The sequence below is a fragment of the Piliocolobus tephrosceles genome, chromosome 10, assembly GCF_002776525.5.
Source record: "Piliocolobus tephrosceles isolate RC106 chromosome 10, ASM277652v3, whole genome shotgun sequence".
NCBI lineage: Eukaryota > Metazoa > Chordata > Mammalia > Primates > Cercopithecidae > Piliocolobus > Piliocolobus tephrosceles.
In genome coordinates this window covers 107,305,685-107,320,213 of record NC_045443.1, presented here as the reverse complement: position 1 = coordinate 107,320,213, position 14,529 = coordinate 107,305,685, and the positions used below count along the sequence as shown (strand labels likewise).

The 14,529-nt window shown below is 49.2% G+C and overlaps 1 protein-coding gene across 1 annotated transcript in view; it reads right to left on the bottom strand.

Moving 5' to 3' along the window:
- The window catches only part of FAM222A (family with sequence similarity 222 member A), a 55,283-nt gene that overhangs the window by 19,585 nt on the left and 21,169 nt on the right, over positions 1-14,529 (bottom strand). Inside the window, exon 2 of the mRNA XM_023200521.3 lies at positions 5,724-5,851. Within this exon, the coding sequence (XP_023056289.2) occupies positions 5,724-5,805 (82 nt within the window). The 5' untranslated portion in view covers positions 5,806-5,851. The remainder of the gene's footprint in view (positions 1-5,723; positions 5,852-14,529) is intronic.

Here is a 14,529-nt window from a genome sequence, read left to right as displayed (position 1 = left end):
AAGAAAAAAAGGGCATTCAGACTGGATCACAAAGCTTAATCCAACTCCATAGTATATGAGTCACATCTAAACAAAGTAATTCAGAAAGGTTGAAATAAAAGGACTGGCAAAGGTTTTAAGAAAAATGTGAATTTAAAAGGCAGAGATTACCATTTTAATAGATAAAATTGAATCCTGGACTTTTTGGCCTGGATTCAATTTTATCTCTTAGGATATAATTCACTATGACGATTTAAGGTTATTAATATCTATGCATTAAATAACATTGCATCACCATTCAAAAAGCCAGAGATACAGGTGCTACAAGAAGACATAGACAGGAACATGTTAGCAGTAGGTGTCTAGTTCCTTTCTCTATCCATGACAGTTAAGTAAGGATATAGAAAACCTAATAGCCTAATTAATGGGAGATAAAATTGGTATACACCAAATTGAATCCTGAAAACAAAGTGACTTTTTAAGTCCCCATAAAAAAATCCACAAAGCTTACAACAATTACCATAGGTTATATCATGAAGAAAGTTTCAAAAAATTCCTAAAAAGTAGAAATAGTAGATAAGATTCTCTGATCATAAAAACACTACCACCACCCTAGAAGTAAAACACAAGGCTGGGCACGGTGGCTCACGCCCATAATCCCAGTACTTTGGGAGGCTGAGATGGGTGAATCACCTGAGGCCAGGAGTTCCAGACCAGAATGATCAACATGGAGAAACCCCATCTCTACTAAAAATACAAAATTAGCCGGGCATCGTGGCGGGCACCTGTAATCCCAGCTACTCAGGAGGCTGAGGCAGGAGAACCACTTGAACCCAGGAGGTGGAGGTTGTAGTGAGCCGAGATCATGCCATTGTGCCATTGCACTCCAGCCTGGGCAACAAGAGCGAAACTCCATCTCAAACAAACAAACACACAAAACACCTACTATTTGAGTAGATGTGTGGGCCTCAAATGAGTCTTATGTTAAAATTTAAAATATCTAGAAGATAATAATAATGAAAATACTACATACAGTTCAGTGCTCAGAGCCTTGTAGCCTGAATTTTTCCTTTTTTTAAAAAAATTAATGTAAAAATGTAACTCTCTAAGGGAAAAAAACTAAAAGCCGAAAGAAGGTTTTAATAAAGATAAAAGCATAAATTAATGAGTTAGAAACCAGAAAAGGATAATTACTAATAAATAAATCCTAAAGATGAATCTTTGGGGAAAGAGGATAGATAGTATCATTAGCTAACTAACCTAATGAAGAAAAACAGGAAAAAGAGCACAAAATATACAATATAAGAAATAAGGGTGAACTCATCACTTAGGAGTTGTAAAAATTATTTAGTTCAAACTAACACAAGTCAATCTGAAGACCTGGATAAAATGGATACTTTTCTAGAGAAACATAATTTACTAAAGTCATTCAAAAGGCAGTAGAACAATTAAACTAATTATTAGTGAAGAAACAGCATTATCAAAGAGCTACCCACTCACCCCAAATAACTGCACTAGCCAAAACAGGTTCATGGAGGATCAACCAAACTTTTAAGAACAGATAATTCCATGTATATTTAAACTGTTCAAAGCAAAGAGAAAGAAGGAAAGCCTCTATTTTCTTCATGATGTGAGTGTAACTTAGGAAAACCCAAACAAAATTGTTCCAAAAAAAGAAAACCAAAGAACAATCTCTTTGACGAGACTGAGGCAAAAATCCTAAATAACAAATCCAATCCAGCAGTATATTATAAATATTTACCATGACCAACTGGGGTTTAATTTGGAATGCAAGGATAGTTCAATATTAAGAAATCTATTATTCATATTAATTCACAAATGGGAAAATATGTGATCATAAACACTGAAAAGTCTTTTGGCAAAGTTCACCTTCCATTCTTGATTTTTAAAATCCTCAACAAAACAGGAATAGATGGAGACTTATTTAACCTGATAAACTATCTGCCCCAAAGCTAGAATTTGCTTAATGGTGAAATCTAGAAGCTACAAAGCAAGAATGTCTATTATCACCACTATTATTGTTTCATTGTTCCAGAAATAGCAAACTATTAAATAAAATAAATTAAGGTATAAAACAAAACAGGGGGTAAATGTATCATTTGTAAATCATGTGGTAGAATAACTGGAAAACCCAAGCACCTAAATTGAAAAACTGTTAGGAACAATAAAAGAATTCAGTAAGGTGGCAGAACTTAACAGCCTTCATATAAGCAACCTTCATTTGTGGAAGACAAGACTAGCTAAAAAAGCTAGACTATCAGAAGTAAACTTAACCAAACAATGTGCAAGATTTTGACCAGGCAAATGTTAAAACATTCCTGAGAGACATGAAAGAGAAGTGTATCATGTTTTGGTGGGAAAGGCAGCATCATAAAAGTGTCATTTCTTCCTAAATTCATCCGTAAATGTAATGCAATCCCAGTAGAAACACAAATAAGATTTTTGTTTTGACCTAGATAAATGGATTCTATAGTTCAGACAGGAAAATGATAAAAGAGCCAAGGAAATTTGGGTAGAGGGTGAGAACAAGGAGCAACAACCTCTACCAAATACTAAAATGTACTACATGGCTGGGCATGGTGGCTCATGACTGTAATCCCACCACTTTGGGAGGCTAAGGTGGGCAGATCACCTGAAGTCAGGAGTTCAGGGCCAGCCTGGCCAACATGGTGAAACCCTGTCTCCACTAAAAGATACAAAAATTAGCCAAGTGTGGTAGTGTGTGCCTGTAATCCCAGCTATTCAGGAGGCTGAGGCAGGAGAATCGCTTGAACCTGGGAGGCGGAGGCTGCAGTGAGCCAAGATTGTGCCACTGCACTCCAGTCTGGGAAACAGCGAGACTCTGTCTCAAAAAAAAAAAAAAAAAAAATATATATTACAGGTTGAGCACCTCAAATCTAAAGTCCAAAGTGCTCCCAAATCTGCAACTTTTTGACTGCTGACATGGCATTCAAAGGAAATGCTCATTGGAGCATTTCAGATGCTCAACTGGTATAATGCAGATTTTCCAAAATTCAAAACCCTTTGGTCTCAAGCATTTCCGATAAGGGCTCCTCAACCTGGATATACACATGCTGCAACACAGATGAACTTATGTTATTCTAAGTGAAAGAAGCCAGTCACTAGTCCAGAATAGGGAAATTGTAGAGAAAGGGGAGGGGGTTGGTGGGGAGAGATGAAGTGACTACTGATGGGTGTCGGTTTTCTTCTCGAGGTGATGAAAATATTCTAAAATTGACTGTGGTGATGGCTGCATAACGCTGTGAATATACTAAAAATCATTGAATTGTACACTCCAAATTGGTGAATAGTATATGAATTATATTTCAATAAGGCTTTTTAAAACAACATAATTTAAAATTAAGAGTATTGCACTGATACTTGAATGTATTTGGATTCATACCTCACACTTTGTACCCAATAAAATATAGGTCATACAGAGATCATACCTTTTTTTTTTTTTGAGACCGAGTCTCACTCTGTCACCCAGGTTGGAGTGCAATGGCTCTATCTTGGCTTACTGCAACCTCTGCCTCCTAGGTTCAAGCAATTCTCCTGTCTCAGCCTGCTGAGTAACTGGGATTACAGGCGTGTGCCACCATGCCTGGCTAATTTTTGTATTTTTAGTAGAGACGGGGTTTCACTATATTGGCCAGGCTGGTCTCAAACTCCTGACCTCAGGTGATCCGCCTGCCTTGGCATCCCAAAGTTCTAGGATTACAGGTATAAGCCACCACGCCAGTCCTCATACATTTCTTAAAAACCATCAAAGATCTATAAGAAACCGGGGGAATTAAAAAATAATAATCTCAGCCTGAGGAAAGACTTTCTAAGTATGATCCAAATTTTGCTTTCTAAGTAAAATCCAAAGGCCATAAAAGGATAAGTCTCACTTCCCCAGCAAAATTTCTCCATGGCAGAATCAAAAACAACCAATTTGGGGAAAACATCTTCAACTCATAGCACAGACAGAGGTATGATTCCATCACATGCAAATATACAAATAGCTCCTACAAATCAATAAGGACAAAAACCATCCCCCCACCCCCACCCCCAAAAAAAGGAGCCAGGGAGATAAGTAGATGAGTCAAAGGAAAAACAAATGGCATAGACACAACAAGATACTCAACCTCATTCATATAAAACTAAGTTAAAACTACACTGTAGCCAGGTGCAGTGGCTCACGCCTGTAATCCCAGCTGATCAGGAAACAGAGGCTGGAGGATGGCGTGAGGCCAGGAATTTGAGATTAGCCTGGGCAACACAGCTAGACTTTGTCTCCCTAAACAAAACAAAACAAAATAAAACCCACACTGTGATCCTATTTTCACTGCTCAGGTAAGCAAAACCTAAAAGTGTGATATGATGCTGTGATGGTGAGGGGTGGGGAATAGACCCTCACACCACAATGTGAGGTGTCCACAGATACACCATCTAAAGATGTCCATCATACCACAGCTATCAAAATGCCTTTGACCTGGTATTTCCACCTCCAGAAATGCACCCTGCAGTTTTATCCACATCCTCGTGACACATCCAGGGTTTACCGCTGTACTGCTTTTAACGGCAACAGGTCAGTTACAGTCTAAATAGAGGACTGGCCAAATAAATTATGGGCCACCCTCGCTAGAGAAACCACGTGGCGAAAGAATGAGGAAGCTCTTTAGAAGCTGACATACAGAATAGATGACAAAGGGAAACAGTGAGGTGCAGGATAGTGTGTAAAATATGCGTCTCCACACGTATTTGCTGGGACGCCCATAAAACATCTAGAAGGACACCCAGGAAGCTGACGACATGAACTCCCTCTGCGAGGGAGGTGGGTGGCTGGTCCAGAGGGAGGCTTTTGTCTATATACCCCTTCCTTCCTCCGAGTGTTGGATAACATGAATGTGTTCCCTTGTCTAAAGATAAATATTTAAAAGAAAAAATATTTTCACATCGTAAGCATCATGCTAAACAGCAACAGATCCTGGGCTATAAGACAGAAGCAATAGGGAGGGGTGGGGACTGCGGTGACCTGGAGACAGACATCCCTTTAAAAGAGGCAGTCATTCAGCTCTAGTCATAGCTGCAGTAGAGGCACACAGGCCTATGTTACCAGAGCCTCTGTTTTTGTTTTTTTCAAGAGATACTAGAAATCCAGATTTTAATGCAAATCTCCATTTCTAAGTACTTCATTAAAAAAGAAATTATGATAGCTAAAAATAACCAAATCAGAGTGTTTGGGATCCTGGTCCTAGATAGTGAGAACAGACCCCTGGTCACCAGGTCCAGCTCCTAGTGACAAAGCAACGCCAGAGAGGGAAGGAAACGCCCAAGACCACACAGCTGATGGGCCTCAAGCGGGAACCCCATTCTGTATTTTTTGTTTCCATGTCATCCTACTTTAATGGTGGTAAGGGAGACAGACACGGCGAGATAATGGTGGTGAAGTTGCACAGGCCGGGGTTGGGGCATGGTGATGGTGGTGGTCAGAAGAGGCTGCTGGGAAGGAGGTCAAGACAGAGTTGAGAGTCTTGCTCCACAGGAGCTGGCCAAAGGAGTGGGTGTCATTTTGGAGAGCGAGACCAGGAAGGCAGCACAGCCGGGGCCAAGGCCTGGGGGCCTAAGAGAGCATACCGACTTTCCGACAGGACCATGGTGGGTGAACGTCCTGGGGGGTAAATGGCGTTCTCTGCCCGCGACCTGCCCTGCAAAGGCTGGGGAGGCATCCTACTCACACTTGCGCAGCTCCAGGCTCTTGCTCGGGCGGGCCAGGTGTTGGCCCGGGGGGTTCTGGGTCCTCTGCAGACAGGCCAGCATGGCTGAGCTGGGGGTCCCCAGTGGGGCACGCTCTGCGGCAGGGTCCCTGCAGGAGGAAGATGGGGTGCTCTGTCACTTGGGGGCTGCTCCATGTTCACCTCCCCCCATTCCCCGCTGGGAGTCTCCCTGCAACCCTGAAGAACATCAGAGACTCTCAAAGCAGACACCCTTTTCCCTTATTTGACCAATGAGGGGACCAAGGCCTGAGGCATCAAGAGGCCCATCTGTGGCCTCACGGGAAGGGGCGGAATCCAGGGCTCTTGAGTGGGGGCTGGACTGATGGATCAGACATGCCCTGGCCCTGCTGGCGTATGGGTCACCTGCTCTGGGGCCTGCCTTGATGCCCCCAACTGGGTCAGATCCTCACTCCCTCCATGCCCCGCAGTAAGCTGCCCTTCCGGCTGGTGGTGGCCCCCTGTAAGCAAGTCAGCCTGAAGACCCCACCTGGTCATCCTGGGCGTCTACACAGAGGGGTGCTCGGGAAATGCCAGTGGGTACGGGGGTGTCCCAGGTTACTGCAGTACTGGTCTGTCTCCCGCCCAGGGTATCCTCACAGCCCCCTGGAGGGGAGATGTCAGGATGGCATCACTGGGAGAACGAGGGCCTCTCGAACCTTGATCCACACTGCACCCTGAGCCCAGCCCCCATGGGCCACCAAGGCTGCTCTGACCCGAGATCCCTGTCACTGCCTAAGTTCCTTACCCTGCATGGGAAGGGCGGAGGCCTGTGCCCCTCAGGGCAGCAGCTCAGATGTGGCTGCACACAGGCCCGTGTGGTACCTCCCCTCACAGCCACAGCCTGACATTCACATGGACACTCGCCTTCAGCTTCCCCAAACCCACTCTCCTGCAGAGAACGTTTCAGGACGCCCAGGCATATTCCTGAGAGCCCGAAGCCCCTGAGTAGCAGGGTCAGAGTGGGTCTGCCTGTGAGGCCCCCATGGGAGCGTGGTGGTGAGAGCTTACCTAGAGATCCCTTCCTCTCTTCTTGCTAAGGAGAAGGCAGGTCTCAGGGTGAGCGCAACGTTGGACACCCCTGATGTCCGTCCACTCAGGCACCCTGTCCTCGCCACCTGACCCCCCCACCCCCAGTCCTGAGCAGCCAAGCTAGGTCACCTCAATCTTCATGTTGGTTTTAAAAAAGAAGAAAGCAGAGGGGGTATGTGCTGAAGGGGAAGAAAGGGAAGTTATTTAATACTGAACAGGTGTCTGAGTCCTAAATTCTGCCGCTTTCTTCTAATAATGAAGTATTCATGAGGAAAAGCCTTTTTTCACTACTTTCTTAAGATACTAATTTCACAACAAGCTCCTTGTTACGGTGCAATTATTCCAATCTTGTATTTCCCGGAGACGGCTGCAGCCTCCCGTCTGTCCTGGCCTCTCGGTAAATGAAAGACAATCGCGTAACCACCTTTCATTATGCCCTATTTTACTTTCAGCAAAGGTACCCTGAAAGAAATGATTTCCTCTGAAAGGGACTTTTATTCAGTTTCAAAACCAATTTTCTCCTATTACTGTCTCAAAAAAAAAAAAAAAAAAAAAAGAGCGAGAGACAGAGAGAAAGTGGGGGATGGAGGGGAGGGGAGGGGAGGTGATTCTCACGGCCCCCTCCCCAATCGCCAGCCTTAACACAGAGACGCAATAAAAGCTGCAGTATCCACTTCCCGGCTTTGATTTCTGGTAATTTTAAAATAGGCCATTACAATCAGGCAGAAATTATACAGTTTAAAAAGGGAATGAAGTGGGGCTTATTGCAGGGATGAAAGTCCTTGACTGCAGGAAGGCAGTGCTGCTCCTCTCCTCGGGGATGTGGGATGTGAGCAGGTGGCGGGAGCAGGCCTGACTCAGGCCCGCCATCACCACAGCCTTGGACACCAGCCCTGGAGGACACGCTGTGCATGTGGACAGGGAGGGCTGGGTGTGCACACACATCCTGGTACACACTCACCTATGTACATATGTGTTTGCTGCATGGCATGTTCCTCTGCACTTATAGGCACCCTCTCATGCACACACAGGTGGTCTATGGGGACTCACAATCGTGTGCAACCTGGAAGGTAAGAGGCCTGTGACAACCTCCCTCACCCTTGCCCAGCCTCTTTCTGTGGCTCCTGCTCCAGTGCAGAGTCCATCTCTCGCCGCTGACATATGGGTTGGAGGAAAGGAGGGAGATCCGGAGAAAGCCAGTCCAAGACCTCTCCCTCCACAGATGGGAAACTCAAGCCACAGCGGGGCAGTGGCCTGCTAGGGCTGCCAGGCAGGGAGTGGCTGGGTGCACTTACCCCCTCACCACTAAGCTTGGCTGCACCCAGGCCAGTAAGGAGGGAGATCAGAAGCTGGTGCCCTGTAGAAACCTGGGTTGGAAGCCTGGAACCTCCCTGACTCCCAGCACATGCTGTGTGACCCCAGCTGGGCTAATGACCCTCTCTGGCCTGTAACGGTGGCTCTATGATCCCTATGGGTACTCCCAGGTCACTTTCTTCCAGAGTCCTGGCCATGCCCAGTCCTATCTCCAGCCTTTTACCGGGTGCCAGGGGTCCAGAAGTCCAGCCCTTCTCTATGTGCCCCAGTGCCCCTTGGGCCATACATTCCACATGCTTTGCAGGTGAAAAAGGGTGGGCTGGGGGCTGCAATTGTTGGGGGAGGGGCAGGTCGCCTATTCCGGAGCCTCCTGGGACCCCATCAGCTCCCTTCCCAGGGGGGCTTTGGTTGTCAGGTGCTCTTATGGTGGATGCCAGGCAGTTCTGGAGCTGAGAGAGGTCACCCGACCGAGCTCAGGGCGCGGGGGTTTCCAGGGTGCAATGGTGTCCAAGTGTAGGCCTCAGCTTTGGCTCAGCTTCGCCAGGTAGTTGCCTGCATCCTCCCATTCCTTGCTTCTGGAGGGCTACAGGCAGCCTGAGAGATGCTCTTCACTTGAAGAAGAGGGACTTTTTTCTCTCTGCACCCCCAGTTTCCCCAACTCACTGCCCATTCTTCCAGGAACCCTGTGTCCTGCCACTGGGGGCACGTGGCAGGGTAGTGGGGTGTCCTAGAAGGGAAGTGGAGAGGGGATCACCACCTCCAACTCCTATATCATTTCTATCATCTGCAACCAAGACAGTCAAATCCCTCTCCTTGGCCTTAAAACCTCTCTGGCTCCGGCGTGGAGCCCAGCCCTCTTTGCTCACCACACCTCATCTCTCTCACGGCTCCCCCTGGCCCTCCTTCCAGCCAGGCTGCCTCACACCTCCAGACCTCTGTCCCTGCTGGTTCTCCTGCCCATGGCACCATGACCCTGACCCATTCGAACTCAGATCTGTCTTCAGACCCTGGCTCACCCGTCCCTTCCTCTAGATATCCAGCATTTCTGCTCTAATCACACCGAGGCGTAATTGCCAACTTTCACATCTCTCTCCCTCCAGTGGACTGTGTTTCTTAGGGATAGGGACCGTGTGTTATCTGTCTCTCTCTCCCCAGTGCCTGGCAAGAGTAATTATTTAATAAATAGGTGTTGAATGAATGGCTGAATCAATGAATTGGTTATTGTCCAATAAAGTGACCTAGGCCTAGAGAAGCCGAGTGTCCCAAACAAGGTCACACAGCAAGGCAGGGACAGGACTAGGGCATATGCCTAAGACACTCATGTTCTTTCTGTGACCCTACCTTGCCCCCTCCCTGCCTGGCATCATCCCATCTGCAGGAGGCCAGCCTCTCAGAGCCCCCACCTGGACTCATTACCCCCCTGGCCAAGCACCATCCAGGGAGTGCTGTTCATTTTGAAACCCTATCTGCAAATCAGACTGTTTATAAGCTCAAGGTCTTTTGTGACTTTAATAAAAAAAAAGAGGGGGGCAGGGAGGGGAAAACGTCGCATGCCTCAATGATTAGAATGCTTGGCACCTTCCCTGACATGGGGGCTGATAAGACGCCTTATCTCAGAGACACCCGAGGAAAAGGTCCCCTCCACCAGATAACGCCCCCAGCTGTCGATGTGTCCTTTCATAGCTGAGGATTTAGATAAAGGAAATGTGACAGGGGAGGGGAAAGGAAGGAAGGAACTTTCCAGGTCCGAGGAGGAATTGAGTCTGTGATGCTCGCCTTAGCAGAACAATGAATGGGAGAAGGCTGTCTCTATTTTTATGGAAAGAATAGGGAATTGGGGCCTTGGGCCCTGCCTGCCTTTTGTCATCTTGCCCTAGCCTGTCTGGCTGCAGGGGGCATCAGGGAGCCCACGGGTCAGTGGGAGGGGAAGCTCTGAAACAGCAACATGCAATTTGGGCTCTTAACAGTGGTGAGCATGTATTGACTGACCTCTGTGCCAAGCCCATGCACCTCCTCCTCGTGGCCTCTGTGGCCCCATTTCACAGCTTAGGAAATGGCCAGAGAGAGGGGAAGCAATCTGTGCAAGGTCACACAGCTTTTAGATAGCAGAGCCCAAGGATGCCAATGCCAGTCCGACCCTCAGCCCCACACTGTCCAGCAGTTCCATCGTGGTTGGGCGCCCGTCAGCCTCAGCTCCCAGTCAGCTGGGCAAGGAGGGATGGAAGCAAGGGTCTACTTCTCCCCAGGACCCAAATCCATTTTGAGTCTACTGTGGGAGGGGCTGGGATCACAGAAGCAAGGGGTGACAGGAGGGGAAGGGCTCCCAGAGTCCACTTATTCATCCCATAAACATTCAAGGAGCCAACTCATGAGGCCGGCATTGGGCAGAACAACGAGATGAGTAACGCCCAGGCCTTGCTTCTTACCCACTCATTCATTCATTTAGGCAGCAAACACTTCCCAAACATCTTTTGGGTGCCAGCCCCGTGTCACGTACTGGGAGGACGGAAATTACTCAAAGTGTCCCGCGGACGGAAATTACTCAAAGTGTCCCGCCAGAAAGGAACATCTAGCCAGAACTGACCTCCCACTAAAATGAATGATCTTGACCTCTCTCTGCCTCCAGCATTTTCCTGATGTGGCAGGCATCTGGAACTTTCCCTCACGTGTCCGCAGGTCAGCAGTCTGCCCCTTGCCAGGCTGGGCTGACCCCAAGGCAGAATAGGAGGACACACCTGGCTTCACAGCAGGGCCCTGAGGCTGTGACCCTGGGAAAGCCATGGGCTGCGCCCCTCTGAGCCCCCATCTCTTCCTCCACCTCCAATCCCTAGCGCTACCTACCTGGCTTCCGTGGCTCCATTCAAGGCCAAAGCCTAGCTGTGACCTGGAGGGGAAGGTCATGCCAGGACCTTCCTGGTGTCCAACAGGACTAGTTCAGAGAAGAGAGCTGGCCCTAGAGGCCTCTGGGTTGTACCTGCCAGGCAGGGGCACAGTGAGAACTGGGGTTCTCACTGGCTAGGTGAACTGGAGAAGTCACAGCACCTCTCTGAGTCTGCTTCCCAAATGAACCTTTATGGGGAGTGGATCAGCTGATAGCACGAGGGCCATCTAGCTTGGACGTAAGAGGATGCGACCATTTATTTTTCAAACTTAATCCAGCTGTGTGCAAGGTGTGGGGCGGTCCCTGACCTGTGGGCACACAAAGGGGCTCTAGATGTAGCCCTTGTCTTTGAGGGACTTAGAATCTCAAGCAGGGACAAGATAGGAAGCTGGCAAAACTCAGCAGTTCATGTAAGTAGAGTAGATGGTTCACACTCTGAATTTCCTTTCAGGAAGTGAATGAGATGCCGGCCACTCCTCAGGACCTTGCAGCCTTCCTGGGGGTGGTGGCAGGATAGGTGGGTGGTGAGGGAGCCCTCTCACAGTTCTCACCTCCATCCCTTTGGCTGTAATTCAAGTCACTTCACGCTGCCTGGCCACACAGCCTGCCCCAAAGGCAGACAGGAGCCTGAAGTGGTGGTGGGAGGCCCAGGGCCCGGGGAAGAGAATGAATGCTGGATTGGGAATACTGGGGTCAGACCCTGGCGATGTGGCCCTAAATGGGTCACTTCTCTGTTGGTCCCCAGCACTACGAGCTGAGCAAGAAGAAAGCCCCAGAAAGTCCAGTCCTCTCTAAATAACGAGGGGCAGTAAACCTGCTTCTGGCCAGAAGAGTGGAGGGACCCTTGCCCAGCCCAGGAATGTCCTCAGGAATCTAGGTGCAAGCTTCCCCCAACCCCCTGTGGGGATCCCACGATAGGAAGATCCACTGTCTGTCTCTTTCCTCTCCTCTGTCTACATCCCTGTCCCTAGCTCCATCTGCCTCCTGTCCTGATGCCTCCCTTCTCCTTCCTGCTTGCTTTCTCCCTTCCTGACCCCTCTCTCCCTTGCTCCTTCCTCTCTCTCCCACCCCACTTGTCTCAGCAAGGCAGCCAGAGTGGAAGCCCATCCCCACCTCCCTCCTGCCGCTCCCTCCCCCATCTCTGTTCTGAGCCGGAGGCCTTCCAAGGGACCCTGTTAATAATTAAATGTTAATCTAAAAAGCAATTTGAGCTGCGGCTAGGCAGATCTGGTTAGAGATTATATTAGCATGGAGGAGGCGAGGGTAATTTTCTTTAACCCCTCTCCTGATCTCTCAAGCCGGGGATTCTTCAAGTCACACCGGCACTGCTGATTAAACTGGCACAGGGCTTGGCTGTGGATAAGGGGCCTGTGAAAAGTGATTATTTCCCACTGCCATTTGGGCCTCAGCACCAGAAGGAGATTTTTACTTTTTTTTTTTTTTTTTTTAAGGTTGGGGGTTGGGGAAAGACTGTCCCCTTGAATAGGAGGCCTCATCTTCTGCCAGGATTACCACTGTATCCACCCCCACCCCAGCAGGCCAGGGGCTCTCTAAAATGCTGCGAATCTGGTCACAGAGCATACCTGGCTCTTTGGTCCCCAGGACAAAGATGCCAATCCCCTGCCTGGCTCCAACACCCCTCCATTGTGCCTGGTTCTGGGCTAGGTACTGGAGCCAGAGATGCCGGTAGTTCTGAGCCAAAGGGGAGACCAAAAAGTAAAGTGACAATCACCAGTTCTGGCTGGCAGCCAGAATCCTGAGGTGGGCTTCCCTCTGCACAAGCCTCTCACCGGCACGCTTGCAGGCTTTTGCCCATGCAATCCCAAGAGCCAGAAAGGGCTTCTGAGCAGTTCTTCCTGGCTCTCTACCCCTTAAAACTCTACTCGACCTTCAATTGGAGTCCGGGTTCCTGAGGGCTTCTCCAAGACATACAAGGTGCATAATAAATGTTTGATGAATCATCAAATGACTGGAGTCCCATGTGGCTCTCCTTGATCCTTCCTCTATGGGTTCAAGGTGCTGTAGCTGAGCACAGGGGTCCTCAGGAAAATGTCTCCGGAACAAAGGATGGGCAAGAGGCTGTCCTGGGGAGTCGGGAGAGGGCGGGCCTCAGGAAGTGTCCTACTGGGACACAGGGCTGGGGTCTCGGGGTGGGTGGCCATTCCTGGGCCTGTCAGCACCACGGCCAGCTCCCAGCACAGGAGCCCTGGAGAAAGGGGCGGGGCACAGCCTGAGAGCGTAGTGATGTCAGTCGCCATGGGAACTGACAACCGTGATGTGCCTCCGTCAGCACTCCAACCACTGGGGACGGCATGACAGATTAGGCACCAACTATGTGCCAGGCCAGGCCCTGTGCTAGATGCTGGGGCAGTGACAGACCCTGAGTGGATGGGAGGCATCAGAGGGGTAATCACAAGGCAGGGAGACAAGCGGTGGCCATGATGGGGTCACCCTACCTGGCCTGGCGGTGGGGGGGTCAAGATGGAAGGACACACCAGCTGCCTCAGACAGTGTCTGTCCCCGACTTCACATCCGGATGTCTGAGCTTTATACCTTAACTCTGTGAGCTTGGGCAAATCCCTCCCTCCTCTCTGAGCCTCAGTTTCCGCATCTGCAAAAGGGGTTAATTCCTTACAACAAAGTGCCAGGGTCCTTGTGGTAGCTGCCTAAGTGGTACCCGTTGTTAGCACTGTTTACGGTTGTTATCAACAGGTAAGTAGGAAAAAGCCAACGAAAGGGGAGGATCCCACAGAAGAGACTGCACAGGCCACCGCATGGAGACTTGAGAGGAGCAAACAAAGAACATAAAGGAGCAGCTGCTGGAGAGCAAACCCTCCTGGTGAGTCATTGAGAGCACCTCGTCTATGCAGGGCCAGGCAGGGACCCCCACCACTCTCACAGTGGGGAGATCTGTTTCCTCTGCACTAGTGCTGGTTCAGGACAGGGACTCAGAGAAGGTGCTGGGAGCAGGGGCAGTCATTGCCACTGGCAACAGGCCTGGCTGGCCCTCTCCCAGAGCCACAGACCTCTGAGGGGCAGTTTTACTCTTTCCGGAGAGCCAGAGATCCCAAGGTGCAAAGTTTGGAGCAGGGGCAGGCTGAGCCTCTGTTCTCCCAGTTCCAGCCTTGGCTCTTTAATTAAAATTGTCAGTCAAGTAAGACTCCATCGTCACCTTCCAGCAAAGAGGGAGTGGGGAGATCTGAGAATCGATACTGAACAGCTTCAGTACTACGATGCCATAATGGGGCTGGGAGCTCAGCCGAAAGCACCCCACCCAGTTTTTTTTTTAGAGGTGGTCCTAGAATCTCTCTGGAGAAACAACATGGAAATGGAGACCAAAAGAGGGAAGGAGGGATGCCACCAGACGACACTGGGATCCCGGAAAATGGAACACTGTGTGCAATGGGCAAAGGACCCACAGTGGAGATGGGAGGGGCCCGGTATCTCCAACCTTCCTCCTACCTATTCCCCCAGTCCCTGCACCCACAGTTCAGGGTTAAAGCAGGCAACAGAGAAGGAGAAAAATCTAATAGTAAGAGCAAT